Source organism: Chlamydotis macqueenii, chromosome 1, assembly GCF_036417535.1.
Source record: "Chlamydotis macqueenii isolate bChlMac1 chromosome 1, bChlMac1.mat, whole genome shotgun sequence".
Classification (NCBI taxonomy): Eukaryota; Metazoa; Chordata; class Aves; order Otidiformes; family Otididae; genus Chlamydotis; species Chlamydotis macqueenii.
Window position 1 is genome coordinate 48,918,942 of NC_141556.1, and position 16,154 is coordinate 48,935,095.

The window sequence follows — 16,154 nt, forward strand, 5'->3', positions numbered from 1 at the left end:
ACTTAAAGATGGGGATAAAAATGTTGTATTCTTTTCAAGTTACCGTTTTTCACTGCATTAATCTGGATACGAGACCTTTCTGCAAAATTAATGCATAAGCATGAAGTACATTTTTGTTGTTTGAAATGGAGGGGCAAGGGGGGAACTGCAAGTGTCATAGGTGGTTAGCAGGGGCTCTCACAACCACCTGGATTTTGCCAGGCTTCTGGACTTGCCTAGATCAAGGAGGCAGAAAAAGGCATCAAGGCAACCCTCTCACCAGTGCCTGCAGATCCGGGGAAAGAAATTGCAGCATCACAGAGATGCCAAATGGGGCACGGTCACCCCTGCTGCTGCCTTAGGGGTGTGTTCAGAGGTGGCCACGTAGAGGCTAGTGCTGACACCAAGGTTCAGCTGCAGAAATCCCATGAAAGCCTGTCTGACAGATAAACAAGGCTCCTGGCCTCCAGGGCCTCCTAGCCATAGAAAGACCAAGCTTGGTCTACCAAGGTGATATTCAGATAAACCACACCTAACACAACCCCTGCTCCAGAGAAAACCTTTTTCTTCTCACCGCAGGCTGATATATGCTCTTCCCCATAGGCTTGGCTGTTGAGGACTCCTGTCGGTGCCTCACTTATATGTAAAGATCTGACTTTGGAGCAGGTCAGTAAGGCGATAGTGTCCACCTTAGGACTAAACAAAACAATATCCAAGTACCTACAAAGATCTAGTCCCTTGGTACCTTGATTTTACCATATGGAAAACAGGAAACTATCATCCACCCCTGCTTTCCAGTAGCATCAGCACGACAGATTAAGTTCCTTAGCATTTGCCAGGTGCCTACTATTTTTTGATTCAGCATCCTACAAACATAGACTATCATAGTGTGTTACTGTCAATGCAGTGTGTTTATATTATAAATATTTTGGAGGAAAATGACAGGGTTTTTTAATCATTTTAAAGGCATCTTCAAGCTTTCAGAAAAATCACTAATACTGGCAGCCAAGCTCTTTACATGGGCAAATAGATCATGAATTCTTTTCATAAGGTCTGAAGCAGTTGATGCAACAATCAGTGGTTTTCTTTCTTCTTCAATCAACAGAGTAAATCTTGGCATGAATTTATAAAGGCGCAACAGACTGAGCGGAAAGATATCGACAGCCGGTTAGAAGTGAAAAAAGAAGCAGCAGTGTGGGAACTTTTCACAAGTGAATGCACTTACTTTCTGGATCATTTGCTGGTTCTTAAGATGGTAACTTCATATTTCATTTCTCAAAAATAATGAAACATTATTCAGCCTGCTGTCAGCATGGCAGACACAAAGCCATCTGCAACCTCTCATTGAGTATCTACAGGGGAATGACTTAAGCGCTTTGTTTTTCTCCCATCTTGCTTGCTCATCCTGTTTCCACAATTCCTTTTGGTTTTTATCATCTTGATGGCATCTCTTCTGCTGGACATCACTTTCTAGTGCTTTGCAAACACTAGATACTTCCAGTAATTTCAGCTATTCCTCTCACTAACTCTGAACTGAAGCCACTCTCCAACTGACTATACTGGATATTTCTCTACTACTAGTCTGTAGTTTAACTTCATATAGAGCTGTGGCTATATTATCCTGACTACAGCATGAAATCCTAAGAATTCAGCAGGCCTGTAGTTCCAATATTACAAGAAAACAAGCAAACTAAAAAACAGCTCCCCTCCCAAAAACTCCAGATTGCCTCTGTTCTGGTGCATTTTAAAAGCTTTGAAACATGGACAAGAATACTACACACTGTTAGAAGAATAGCCACACTACTTAAATTCATCACACATCAAAAGTTAGCGTACCCATTTAAAAGGATGGAAGCTTCCCTTAATATCTTCCTATAATTTTTCTTTTATTCTGTAAAGACAATTTCTGTTTTCTTATTAGTCAAAGAAAAAAAAAAAAAAAAAGAGAGTGAAACATTTTCCATGCTGCTAAAAAATTAGCCTAGACAGTACAAGAGGTACTGCAAAGTAAAGGGAATAAATGGAGGAGTGGGTTGAATTCCTCCTTGGTGGGGCGGAACAGGAAGGAAGAAGAAAGAAGGCAACAGAACCAGCTATAGTCCAAGGCAGGATGAAAGTGTCCTTCATTATAGACTCTTTCTTCTGAGAAGATAAAAAATGAGCAAATCCTGGGAAGGGTGAGGACATGCAGGTCCCTGTTAAGCATGATGTAGGAACCCACAGACAAGCCTTAGCCAGCCCCACATGACCTGTGAGTGATAAACTATGCAGCCCATGCCAGCTTGCCAAACTCTCCTGCCAAAGAAAGAACCCATTGAATGTGGGTAGCTAGTTTTACAGATGCCTGCTGCTTCCCAGTATAGAAATATTCCACTGATTTTAATGAATCTCCACAAGGATCTTTAAGACCACTGTAAATCCCCTTTAAGCTCTCAGCTCTCTTTCTTTGCAACTGAGGAATTAAACAAGGCCAAGCAAACACTCTCACTAGCTCTTCAGTCTTGGCACCTGGGTGATGGGTTTTTTCATTAGTGCTTTTCACACATGTACAAAAAAGTTCTACTTAGTAATCTAAATTTTTTAAACCTTTTTCACATTTAGATCAGATTCAGCACAGCTCTAAGATCACCTCAGAGAGCTTAAATAATATAGGATCTTAAACAGCCAGTTTCGTGCAATATAAATTAATAAAACAACCCAAAGACACAAAAAAAAAAACAAACCTTCAAGAGCCCTGTACTTATGCTATTCCAAAATACTTTTTTTCCCCATAGTAATTCTAAACAACTCATACAGCAGCAGATGCAGGAGGTAGGAAGGAAAACATTTAGAAAGGTCATAGAAATCTGTAACTGTGACTCTCATGTTATTAATTCCTTCACACGGATCTGCAGGGGGTTCAGTTGCCCCTATTCAGCCAGAGAACACAGCAAGGACGTAGCTGCCTCTGTGACAGCTGCAAAGACACTCCAGAGACATCACTCGTACTCTCCTCCTCGCACAAAGCCCAATATTTAGCCTTCAGGCAGGTCAGGAAAAGTTTTTCAGAGTGTCGCCTTCTGCCCTCCCCAAATCAAATGATCATTTTGTGAGAATTACAGTGCAAACCTCTTCTTTTCAGAAAAGAAAAAAAAAAAAAAAGAGATTTGTAAAATTGGCACAAATAGTAAATGACATGGATTTGTTTTGTTTTAAAAGATATTTATGAACACTCTAAAATACCTCCAGAGTAATGAATTTCTCTTGGATGTGGATTTGTGGAGACTTTTCGCAAACTTGGTGGAGTTAAACAAGGTGAGTAAAAAAATAAAGTCTTACTGAGATCAGAAATCGACCAGTCAATTAAAAGGAGATGAGAAACCATCCATACACTTCTATTCAGATTCAATGCTCACATTTGGAACTTAGTTCAAATAATTAGTCTTTCCTTCATTTCCATTTGCTACCAGTGGGGGTCAAATTTCACCAGTGCAAATTATTCTCATGTGCCTCCAGCAAAAGATAAACAGGCATTTGAGAACAGAGGAGAGCTCATTTGGCAGCTGTTTCTGAAGTAAACATGAGTTTGAGACTAATTCTCATAAGCAGCATCCTTTTAAAAGGATTTGTAAAGATAAACTCTGACTGCACAATCCTTACAGCAAAACAGTAAGAATGGTAAAATAACTACAAAACAAGTTTCCTTTCACAAACAGATACACACAAACACTTTGCTATCTGTTACGCCACTCCAGTAGAGCACGTTAAAATGATACGATGACCACCTCTCTCCATCTGGAGTTTCCCTCAGTGTGTGTGGAAGGATATGTTCCACACAGAGCAGTTGTGTGCTACTTACCCTCCAGGAGGAGAGGGACCACAAGGTTCAGCTGTGATGTGCTCCAGCTCTTCGCTGCTGGTGGCCAACTGCTGGGAGACCATTTTCAGTTCCTAAAAGTTAAAGGAGCCCATAAGTCCAAACCAGCTTTTACATAACTTTAGAAGCAAACCAGAAGTTTTTCTTAGCTTGAGAGCCCTTCTACAGGACTGAAAATATAAACCAAACAAACACCTCATCCTTAATAGCAAAGCAAATTTTAGAAGCAGCTCTTCAGCTGTATAAGTTGCCCACAATCACATCACCTACCTTAAACAAATTGCTTATTTCAAGTTATTTCCTTTATTGTAATTCCCTTGCCTTAATAGTTAACATCTCCCTTTTTATCCAAAACAAGGAAAGCTCTTCAGAGTAGGGACGATTAGCCAGAGCTCAAACACATAAGCAAGTCACCTCTGCTCCCTGACTGACCACACAGGGGGCAAGATGCTGTGAGTGACCACCTGAGCAGGTCTGGAGATACAAGGAAAGACTTTTAGCTGATGTGTTTCACCTTGTGCTTGTTGTGAGCTAAAACCATACATGCAGCACTAGAGTTCAGTAGATGTATAGAAGTCAATGTGTAGTCAACTTTAGTGGCCTTCCAGTACCAAAAGGGGGCTTATAGGAAAGTTGAGAAGCTCTTCAGCAGGGCCTGTTGTGATAGGATGTGGGGTAATGGTTTTAAAATAGAGGGAGGAAGATTCAGATTAGACATTAGGAAAAAAAAATTTTTACAAGGGTGATAGAACACTGGAATAGGTTGCCTAGAGAGGTGGTTGGTGCCCCATCCTGGGAAACATTCAAGGCCAGGTTGGATGAAGCTCTGAGCAACCTGATCTGGTTGAAGATGTCCCTGCTCCTTGCAGGGGGGTTGGACTAGATGACCTTTAAAGGTCCAACCCTAACTGTTCTATGATTCTATTATTCTAATCGCCAATTCCTTCATTCTTGTTCAAAGAAGGGAGTGGAGTGTATTGCTGTGTGCCACTTAAGGATCACAAAAGCTTTGATCTTGGCTGAAGCTTGATCATGTCTTGAGAGAATTACCTTTAATATATTTTCTGTTTTGTTTTCTAATTTTGTTGTCCTTATTACTGAGGATGATAAATGAACATCTATTATGCATACTTGTATACAAAATAGTGGTCAAATGTAGGAGAAAGTAGCCGTTTTCAATGCCTTTTATGCTTTTTTTTCATGCATTTTACAGCATGCATTTCCTTTTGACAGCAGGCTGGATGCAAGGATAAATGCATGCTGTAAAAGGTGTAAAATGCACCCTTGTCAAAATGAAAGAATAATCATCACCCTATATACAACTCCATGCCCCATAAATACACCACACAAAGCAGTGTGTGCAGCAACAACAGCAGTTCATGGCAGGATCACAGAGGGTGGTGTTCCCTTCTGGCCTAAACCTTGGCCTAAAGCTGAGTCTGGTCATGACTTTGTGTGCAAGTAGTGTATGCAGGAGGCACGTGTGGGCTCAGGAGCAGGCTTTCGTCCACATCTGGGTACCTTTGGAATCCAATGCAAACATATAAGGTTAACTTATGGGGGATACGTGACTTTTTATAGCATTTTATAGAAATTTCCTTTACCTCCAATAGCATGAAACAAACTCAAACTATGAAAGATGGTTTCTCCTTCAAATGACTGTGAAGACTTCCTTAATTGTCACAGCTCTGTCATACATAATCAGTGTTTTCCAGTAGATATCATTCCTGTATTTAATTTTCCACGTCAATTCATGTTAAATATAGCTGCTACCCTAAAATAAGTCTAAATGGCATAACTGTAATCTTGTTTCAAAGCTTTTGTCATATAGCATTATCATGACCTAAGTGGATATTTGTATAAATTTGTTTTAGCTTCCGACTAATTAAAGCATTCCAGGCTTAATTCTGAAGCTAATACTGGTGATATTGGGGACAAAAGTATAAGTTTCTCATTAGGCATGGGGCTTTTGAAGAGATAGACTAGAGATGGGAAATGACATTGTTTTAAACTTAACTTCAGAAGATCACTGATGCTAATTTCTCTTTTTTTTCCCCCTTATTTAGATAAGTCTCAGTTTTCTGAAAACTTTTTTTGAAACAGTGAAGGAACATGTCAGCAAGTCAGACTTTCCTGTGGATTTCAGCTCCATACTCAGAAAGGTAACAGAATTAGAAGTATTCTTGCCTAATCTCAGCAGGTCCTTGCCGCAGACCATTTATCATAGCATGCAGGTAGATTAGAGCAGTTGAGTCAGTCAAGGACATGCCATCTGTCACAGGCAGTTTGGCCTCAGCCTGAAGCACTTCCTGTCACAAGGATGTTTTTCTTTTTATTCATCAGCATGTTTGAGGTGGTTGCAGGAAGGTGCTCTGTATGTGGAACAAAATGTGGGAAGATTTTACCTTCCTGGGGAACAGTAGCCCAGACCTTAAGGAGACTTTGCACGGTGAACAAGGCAGTTGTCCCAACAGCTGTTTCCAGGGGCTCTCCCATATATGTAATAATTCTTACACAACTTCCCAAGGACTGAAAAATTTTGAAATATTAATACAGACAGAAAATTCATTCATGGACCTGAACTTTCCCTAAGCAGTAGAGGCCATTAGAAAACTTCTGGGAAAATGCTAAAACAGACCCTACCTCAGGGTTAGGACTTTAAAAAGGGAAAGGGAGGCTAGAGCTTGGCTTCTCACCCCCAATACCTCTGACTTCAGACACTCTCACTGATAATGTTTGTGTGAGACAGACAAAATCGCAGATGAAGCTGAGTTTTATCACGGATGGCATTCGACACTTCTAAGAGCTGTTTAACACACTCGGCTATAAAGTGACATGCTACACGAGGCTGTGTAAAGCTGTTGCATAGATAGCGGTTTTTATCTTCAGCTTCTACATGAATTTCACACCATTTATTTCTAATGAGAACAAAATCTAAGAATGCTTCACACCTCTGCAGAGCTGTTAGAATTGCACTTGAGCACCACTGTGGGGTTTTTTTACTACTTTACCACGTTTACTACTTTTTAACTCGCCCTCTACTTTTTAACTCCCCCTTTCGCTCTCCCTCTATTTTCCTAGGTACAAGGAAATCTCAGGTAAAAGGCACAATGCAAAACCCAAACCATTGTTCCTCCCTTTGTCATGACATTTTTGTTTCTTGATAAGTTTCCAAGGCTTTTCTGCAGTTTTTCCAGGGTGACCTCTGCCAGACACACCAGATTTATTGCCTTAATTATACCTCCGCTGTCTTCTACTTGGAAAACCTGAGACAGAGAGAAGATTTTGGCATCTACCTGAAAGTAAAGTGATGGTTTTTTTGTTGTTGTTGTTGTCATCTTCAGCCTTTTTGCCTTATGACAGGATTTTAACAGCAGACTAAGAAAGCTCACTGGAAGCAAAACTGTATAGATAGCATTTTAGACAGATTTTTGAACTGCAGACGGTGTCACAGATATGATCACCCTTCTCAGTGTATGTTCCTCTGTACAGGTGGAAATCCATACATGTAAGTTTGTACAGGCAAGAGGGGAAACCGAAAGGGAACAACCAGCTGCATTTTTGCAGGTTGAAAAGATGTACTGCCAGCCTCTATCTTTTATATGTTTTGCACCTAATCCTTTGACTTGGAGACCTCCACCTTAACAAAGTGAAATTGTTACAGGAAAAAAAAATTCAAGCCACATTGTAAAAATCCCTCTGAAGTGTTTTACTTTGATTTTACTTTGACACATCCTGCATATCAGCTTGGTTTAGATGTTGGGTGACACCCCAGTATGTAGGGTATTATTGTGTGTTTTAGCAGATTACAGGGCAATTTTATCCCTGTGTACAAAAGAGCTTCCAGCCTCTAAGCTAAGCCACGTTAGCGGTGACAGAGACAAACCTCCCAACTGGACAAGTCTATCATGGCTTCTTTGACATAAGGAAAGGAGTGTATGATACAAGCCAAAACAGGGGGAATAGAAAGCCAGGAGGATGTCAGTGCTTTCACTTGTCTTGGGAGCCTGGAATGAGAGACTGAGGCAGATTTTGTGAGAAGTCCAGGCTGCTTCCCTTGTTCATGTGTATTCACCAACTCCAGTGCCCACGGGCAGGAGGCAATGTCCTACATAGCACAGCAAGCGACTCCTCTGCGATGGCAGTGGTTTAGCTCCTCTGACAGGTTTTGCTTGACCATAGATAAAGCAAATGTAGAACTCAATATCTAAACACAACCACTAAGTGAGCATTTACCTCCCTCACGTAAGGCTGGAAAGAGCTGTTAGTGGTGTCTTTGTAAAATTACAGTGCTAGAGCAGGGCCTGTCTTGGCCAACACCGCTGAAAGCAACAACTCCAGACAGCACAGCGGTGGGGCTCCCGGGCAGAGGGCCCTGCTCTTTCTGATTTATCATAAGCACTGTGTCCCGTAAATACTTGAGGTTGATTTTAAACATTGCAGACTTAGAAAGAGAAACCTGAAGAAGTGGCTTTTTCACACAGGCAGCCCAAGAGCAGGAGGACACTGCTTTGTAGCGGCCAAAAACACTGCAGCTTTCATGGCCTGGGAGATTCACACTGCTTGCTCCCTGGCAAGGATTTAATATACTTGTGCCTAGGAAAAAGGTCCTCAGTGGGAATAGCAGGTGACCCTAAGATATAAGTTGGCCCTCAAAAGTAACTGAAGTTTTCTGGATTAAATTAAAATGGCAGGTAAATAAGAGCACTGCTTGATCTGCTAGCATGGCCACAGCACCTGAAATGGGAGGCAGCAATGCAGAAAGAGAATCTAGATGAGCAACGCAATTCCCCCTGTAGAGAGCCTTTACGCTGCCTTTCCTCTCGCTGTGCGAGAAGTTAATCTTTAATTAGTCCCTATCTCATTACAGACAGCTGATGATGCAGAAAACCCTTTGCTACCTCCCTGCCGGGGAGCAAGCCGAGGCCTCAGGCAGGTTTTCCTTGTCTTCAGCAGTGGTGTGAACAAAACGAACAGTGCAGAAGACTGCATCTGCCGGAGCTGCTGGTGGCTCCTTTGCATCGGCTGACGCGCTACCCCCTCCTCCTTAACAACATCTGGAAAAGGAGCACTGATGAAACAGAGAAAGACTTGATCTGGTCACTTAAAGAGAAGGTGGAAAAGTCCATACGTAAGTAGCTGCGGTTAAAAGTTGAGTGGGCAATTAACAATTAGCAAGTTATGTGTCCTTTGAGTGTGAATGGGTCCAGTCTCCCTGCAGAGACGCAATGAGGATGTGCACGCCTTTCTACAGACCTGAGTCCTTCCTTATTCTGTAGGAAATGATTGGTGCTACCCTTGTGCTGCCAAAGCCTCTCTGAGCAAGGTCACAGGACTCCCAAATCAGTGAGTCACTTGTATTTGCTCAGAATGATCTGCAGTGACATGCAAACAATTAAGAGCAGATCACAAGTTGGGGCAACTCAAGAGAGATCTCAAACAAAGAAGTCTTTGAGTTGAATTTATAAGGAGGAAAGGATTTGTTGGGGCTAATCCTTAATAGGATAAAATTGCATTCACAAGGGGAATATTATGTCAGTGACCTTTCACTAAATGGCAGGGTCCTACCATGTAAAGTAGTTGACAAGCTCTCAGCTACAGATTTTTTTCTAGCTGTTGTGGAAAAAGGTGTTGGTCCAGGAATGTTTTGGTTTTTTTTCCCTGTATTTTGTTTTAAGTAAATAATTTATTAATTCAGTCTTGTTAAGGAAGCTATAAAGCTATAAGCATCTCTAAGTGTCTCATGGTCATATAGTACATCAGCAGATCAGTTTATTCCCCAGAGGCCTCATGCAGCCCCCACTGGAATGAAAGACAAGGCAGTGCATCAGCAAAACACTTGTCCTGCCAGTCTTGGCAGGGAGAGGTGCCAGGCAAAGCTTTCTCCTCACCAGCAGCACACCAAGGCCTTAAGCTACCCAGCGTGGTGGCTTGCTCTCTGCCACCATCCTGCAGGCTGAAGGCTCAAACATCTCTTTGGGAGACGAGCAGAGAGAAAGTTTATGTCTTCAAGAGACAGATAAATCTGGAGACACTATTTGCAATATCACTCAACACAAAAACTTGGAATTTAAGTTGCAGGTCCATTCATGTTTTCCCCAAAATGGCCCTGAATCTGCAAAGACTTAGTCCCCATTTTTCACATTCTGAGGCACCCCCATCCCAGTTAAATGTCAGTCACTTCTGGCACCACTTCCCCAGAAATTAATTCTCATTAATTTCAACAGTCTTTTGATCAGGCTGTATATAATGAAAATTATATTTGTCTCACTACCCCAGGCAGTCTATAAAGGTAGGATTCTTTTTAATAATTTTTTAAGTTTACATTTTAATCAAGTTTTATGTTTCCCTCTCTTCCACTCTCAAATTAGTAACATAACCCTTGCATTTAGTGAATGTAAGCCTGGCTCTGCTGACCTAGGAAGAGTTTAGTAATTTTTTACAGTGAGGCCAAGATTTTATCTGGAGCTTCACATGTGAGGCGCTCTGGCTTCCACTGGAGAAAAATCAATGTTCAGCATCTTCTAGAAACAGGACTGTTTTTGCCAGCCTTGACAGTAACTAAGGTTTCACATATTTCAGGGGATCTAGAAGGTAAAGTCAAGTGGTTGGACAACTTTCAGAAGTTCAGGCAGCTGCAAGAGGTCATAATTTGGCCTCAAGTCTGGGATCGTGACAAGAGATTCTTTGTCCCAGAGGTAAGTGGATTTTTTTTTAAAGGGCATTTTTCCTTGAGGAAGGTTTAGTTTCCTATCTGTCTTTATAACGTGGTCTAAAGTTGGCTGGTTGTCAGTTACTGGGGGTGGCTCTGCTCTAACCTGAGCAGCTGCGGCTGGAGCACTGCAAACGCTGTAGCTGAACGTGCAGGCTGTGCACAGTGCCTTGCACAGCAGCACGGCTTGCTCTCCGCTGGTATCCAAGCGACTGCGACCAGGAGCCGCAGAGACTGCGATCCAGGAGGACTCTCTGGTGTTTGCTTTTAAGGGGCAGAATGAAATGGGAGAGATGGAAGTGTTACTGCCTTTTTATATGGAGGATACAAAGTAGAAATTATTGGTCTCTCTTACTCCTCAAGCTGAGCCAAAGAAATTGCTGTTCACATAAAAATGCCATTACAAAAAAGTACACGGTGTACCTGGGAACACGTGCACCTGTCTGCTGTGGTTGCCCCCTTACCCACACAAACAGACTTTGAGCAGCATCATGGTAACATCACCACGTGGGTCTCACCTCAAAGATTATGTCTGTTCACGTGCATAACATCAGCTCACACGGTTCTGTAAAAACCATTAAACTCACAACAGAAACGAAAAACCCATCGTAACATTTCAGAAGTGAAAGACATTTGAGCAATAGTACTGCTGAAGAAACACAGCCACGCTCGGTTATTAACGGTGTGATGTATTTGACCTGAGATAAGAGTGTGCTCAGTTTGTTTAACTGCTGGTTGCCTCCCTTCATCACCAGATTCCCCATTCTCTTTCTCTCTTTTTTGGGTCAAGTGTTTGAAGCAAAGCTTAAGAGAAAACAGCAGTGAAAACATTTTGTCTTCAGCGAACAGACTTCTCCTTCATGAAGGGAAGCTAACGCTAGCAGGTAATGTCCCTAAACATCCCCGTATCAGAACTTAGCTTAACAGAATCATATTTTGTTATGGCAGATCCAGAATGAACCTCTGCAACAGTATTTGGGCAGGTGCAGGAAAGAAAAAGCAAATGTACAACTTGTCAGGGAGAGACTGAGAAACAGCCAGACCGGAAAAGACGAGCAATCTGCATGACTGTTTATTGTCACATCTGGATATTCAGTCTGCCAGGTGCAGGAGTTTTACTGTCACCTTCAAGAACACAGCAGGAGGAAAACAGGAAGGTTAGACTGTCCTATGCATGGTGCACCACGTACCTAGGGACCGATGTCAACCTACCTCACCTCTCTGGCACTGTATCTGCTATGTGTTTCATTTAAAATTACTGAAAAGTCCAGAGGTTTTCCCTATTTTTATTTCATATTTCACCTCTCCTAAGATTGCTATTCTGGCAGATAGCTTGGAACAAAAAGGTGTTATCCTGCCAGGTGGCTTCCCTTTCAGGAACAGAGCACTTCTACAACATGTCATTAACGCCACTGGTAGGACAGTGGTCCCACACGAGCGTGTTGGTTTCTACAGCACTGCTCACAGCTCGCTACCACCCTGGCAGTGCAGAGACTCGCATCTCCAGACACACAGGCACCATTTTGCAACAGGTTGCTTGCTGGGGAGCTGCTGCAGAATCCCTACCTGCGCAGGAGAGGAGGTTTTCCTCGTTCTGTGAGCAGGAAGCAGAGCCTGGGCAGTTTGGAGGAGATCAGCATTTTGAAGGGATGCTGGAAGCTGCATGACACCGTGGCTGCAGGGCTGTAGCAGACTAGAGGATGAGTAGTTGTGTACTATGTTGAAAACTACACTGCTTTGGTAAAAGCATTTTGTAAGATGCAGGGGTTCACAGATATGCCTTATCTTAGAAGCAGCAATTCCTTAAAATCATCACACCATCAAAGTGATCTTTCTGTTTTCTTCCTCAGAAAGCACAAGACTCCTTGATGTCTACCTCTTCCTATTTGATGATTTCCTATTAATTACCAAAATTAAACGTAACAAAAAGGTAATAATAGATAAAGATATACATGGTTACAGTTGGTATGGTTTTTAGCTTGGTAAATATTTTGAATGTACTTTGGAAGATTTATCTAACAATAAAAATACAAGATTAGCAATCGGCATCAAGGATGGGTGATACTTCCTTGTGCTAATAGCAAATGATAACACTGATTCAAAACCCTGCTTCTAAGCTCAGTTTGTTACAGGAATACTATGACAAGCAGAATTTACCTTACAAGACCTTAATATTTTCCTGGTGGTGTTTTGATGTGCTGGATTCCTAAAAATCAGAATAGTTTCAAGAATATAAGAAGATTTCTAATACTCCCCTCATTACTTAGTCCAGCAACCTGAGAAAATTTTATCCCAGAGATATCAGAACTGTTGTAAAGAAGTAAAAAAAAGAGGGGGGGAAGAAAATGGGGAAATGCTAAAATACATGGAAGGCTGACTTTCTTCTCAGTTCCAACACACCCTGTTGTTTTGTGTCCTCTCTTTGCCTTGAATTCCCCCAGTTTAAAATGGAGATACAATGACCCTTCTAAAGAAAACAATTATTGATGAAAGATGCTATAGAGTGAGTTGCATAGATTATAAATATCTGGTTTTAGCCACCAAAAAAAGGCACTGGATGACCTGAAGTTCCTGTGCTGAATCTCAAGAAATTTGTGTCTGATTTAAAGACTTCTTGGTTTGTGTTTTTTTTTTTAAAGAAGAACCTGTTCTGCCTTTGTAGGAGATAGAGAAGGCGTGCAGTGAGAGATGGTAGAACTGTGGCACCATTCCTTAGCAATAGGGCAGATGAAGGGAGCAGGAATTCAAAGGACCTGGTGCCCTTAGGCAAGTCTCTGATGGTTGCCGCATGTACATGTGTTGGTGAACCTTCTGTGAAGAGCTGCAGCCCATTTGGAGTGCCTTGGAGGTACATTTCCCCCATTTGGGGAAATACACCTCCAAGGAATGGAGAAAAAAAATCCTGCTATTAAAATAAGAGGAGGACAGGGAAAAAAAATTACATTTCAACACCTTAGTCTGACTGTTTTCTGCCCATGGACTTGTATTATATTTCTGTTGCGGCTTTTTTAGTACAAGATGTGTCTTTGCAGGAGATCTCCAGGTACTGATGAGTTTTTCTGAGGTTCCTCAGGGAAATAAGCTGTCTGAGTATCTTTGATAAGAGAAAGCACATGATTTAGGGCTATTTAGTGCCTATACTTCATGAGCAGATGGCAAAAACCAGCTAACCAACTCAATTTTCTATTCACAGAAATACACGAGCTCAGAGACCGGCTTAATCCCTGTCTGTCCTTCCCTCACTCCTGAGTTGCAGTCGTTCATAAGAGAGGGTGGGTTTTGCACAGTCCTAGACCAGCCCATCCCACTAGACAGACTGATACTGAAAAACATTGACCCCATCCACGTTACAGGTATGTACCCGTGGGCATTTGAACACTTTCATAAATACCACCTCCACCCATTGTGTAGGCGGCAGTGCAAGGGTAAGATGTTGTTTGCCCACAAACCATCCTCAGGTGCTTGGAGTGCAAACGTTGGTGCCTCTATTCTTATGGCAAGGCATGACCTGCTAACACAGACATTACAGTCCGTGTCACCGTGCTTCTAACAGTGACTTTGACATACACACCAGCAGCTGCCAGATACCCATTGACCGCAAAAGAGCTATCAAGACTCTAATGAATTCTTTCTCACAAACCAAGTATTTCCTTGCCCTACCTGTCCTAAGACACTCTGTCAAACCCCAGGCCTCTTTCCTGAGGAATTTTCAATTCCATACTAGTTATGCAGCATTTTTTTAGTCGTCCCACTGCCCAACATCCCACAGCACTGCTCTCCTGGGTGTCCTCACATGTGCACAGCAGCAGTTCTTGAGGAGGCTTGGGAGGAGATTTACCTCCTCCTGCTGCTCCTACTCACCTCTCCGTTGGCTCTTGAGAGGGTGGAAGTCACCCACCGTATGTACATCAATGCATCCTTGCTCAGAGACATCCAAATGCATTGCCAGGGAAACCTGCCTCCAATAACATCTGCTGCTGTGCCCTTGGGTGAGGAGGGGAGGAGAACTGACCTCCACAGAGGGTGGCCAGCCTTACCCTGCCAAAACAACATCCCTAGAATGACCAAATCAGAGCTTGGATGAGGGAGCAGGCATGAAAAATCAGACCTCCTCTTGGTCTGAGCCGTTCATACAGGCTCTCACACACCGCAGTGTAACAATGCCCAGATCCCAGGAGCCTCTGATATCAAAGAGAAATAAGAGGAATACAAATCTCCGGGCTCCAGGGCCTGTCAGCCCTCCTAATCCTAAAGACTAGAAGGAAAAGCTCAGGGAGCTAGAGTATTCTGTAACAAATCAATAGATATGGAAAATAAACCTAAAGCCTGTAAAAATTTATGATAACTTTGAAATATATTCAGCCAGAGTAATTAGCATTCAGCATCAATGCTGACAGGAAACAAAGGCAGGCAACAAAAGGCAAACGACTAAAGATGAGATGAGGGGATGAACACAAAGAATAACCTTTTTTTCTCAAATGTGCTCCAGGCACTGTCTGTCTGCCTAAGGAGTCTCCCTACCAACCCAGCAGAAATGAAGCAGACAGGGCAGCCACTTGTCACCCGCAGGGTGGTGGGGGGGCAGCCCCACCTTCCTGCCTAAGCCCAGGCCAGAGGCAAGGCCACCAGCTCCTGGGTGCTGGAGAAAGCGGTGCAGCCCACCCTCCAGTTTGCACATACAGCCTTGGGCATAAAAGCCACTACGGAGATGGGAGTAAGATTTAGGGATTTTTTTCCAAGCCAGCATTTGCTACATTCAGAGATCTCTAATCAGAGTCCTTCTTATCCCCATGATTCAGCCGCAAACAGCAGAACAGACAAAGTTACCTGCTGCATCCACTGGTTATGGCCCTTCCCTGCACTCTGGACCTCACTGCCTGACTTCTCTCCCATATATTCCCACCAGGTTTAACGCAGCTGTAGCTGTGGCAGTGTTTGTTACTTGCCTATAGTCTTGTAACATCTTGGAAGCCCCATACTAACACAGGACTCATTGGAGTGGGGCACAATAAAAATAGTGAGAAAAATTACTATAGGGATCTTGCCGTTCAGATTTCCACCATTTTGCATAAAGCAGCAAGGAAAATTTCTACTGTCTCCTTAAAATGTCCCTTTGCAGGGAAAAAGAAAAAAAAAAAAAAGAAAATATTAAATTCTCAGGAATGTGTGACCTTTGGGAATGCTGCCAATTTACTTGCAGTCTCAAGGAGACTTTTACTACTGGTGGCAGTAAAAAATTAGTGAGCGTGTTCTCAGAAAGGACGGCATGTGACTTGTAGTGATCCATCACCTTAATCAAAAATGAAACTGATTTTTGATCTAACAAGTGTTTTTGCATCCGTTAGTCTGCTGAGGGTTGATCTCACTTTGCAAAGAAACATACCTGAATACAAGGACTAGAAAAAAAAAAAAAAATGCAATATCATAGTAATACCCTTTTGGCAGCAGGCAGGAGGTTGATAATTATGCAGAATAATTCTAGCCCAAAGCCTGCCACACATCAGCGGAGGAATAAGAGGGATAGTGGTGTACTCTTAACACTGGGAAGATACTCTTAAGGCAGAACTATCTGCGAGTGCCAGGACCTTGCACAAGAGACGTGACTTC

At 42.5% G+C, this 16,154-nt stretch overlaps 1 protein-coding gene across 2 annotated transcripts in view; it reads left to right on the top strand.

The window, feature by feature from the left end:
- The window catches only part of PLEKHG7 (pleckstrin homology and RhoGEF domain containing G7), a 31,024-nt gene that overhangs the window by 10,846 nt on the left and 4,024 nt on the right, over positions 1-16,154 (top strand). The window contains exons 6-14 of one of the 2 annotated variants that reach the window (XM_086740064.1): positions 1,085-1,234; positions 3,178-3,273; positions 5,902-5,997; positions 7,024-7,137; positions 8,789-8,966; positions 10,418-10,533; positions 11,338-11,431; positions 12,398-12,477; positions 13,741-13,900. In XM_086740064.1, the coding sequence (XP_086596190.1) occupies positions 1,085-1,234; positions 3,178-3,273; positions 5,902-5,997; positions 7,024-7,137; positions 8,789-8,966; positions 10,418-10,533; positions 11,338-11,431; positions 12,398-12,477; positions 13,741-13,900 (1,084 nt within the window). The remainder of the gene's footprint in view (positions 1-1,084; positions 1,235-3,177; positions 3,274-5,901; positions 5,998-7,023; positions 7,138-8,788; positions 8,967-10,417; positions 10,534-11,337; positions 11,432-12,397; positions 12,478-13,740; positions 13,901-16,154) is intronic. The other variant, XM_086740065.1, reaches the window with a different exon arrangement.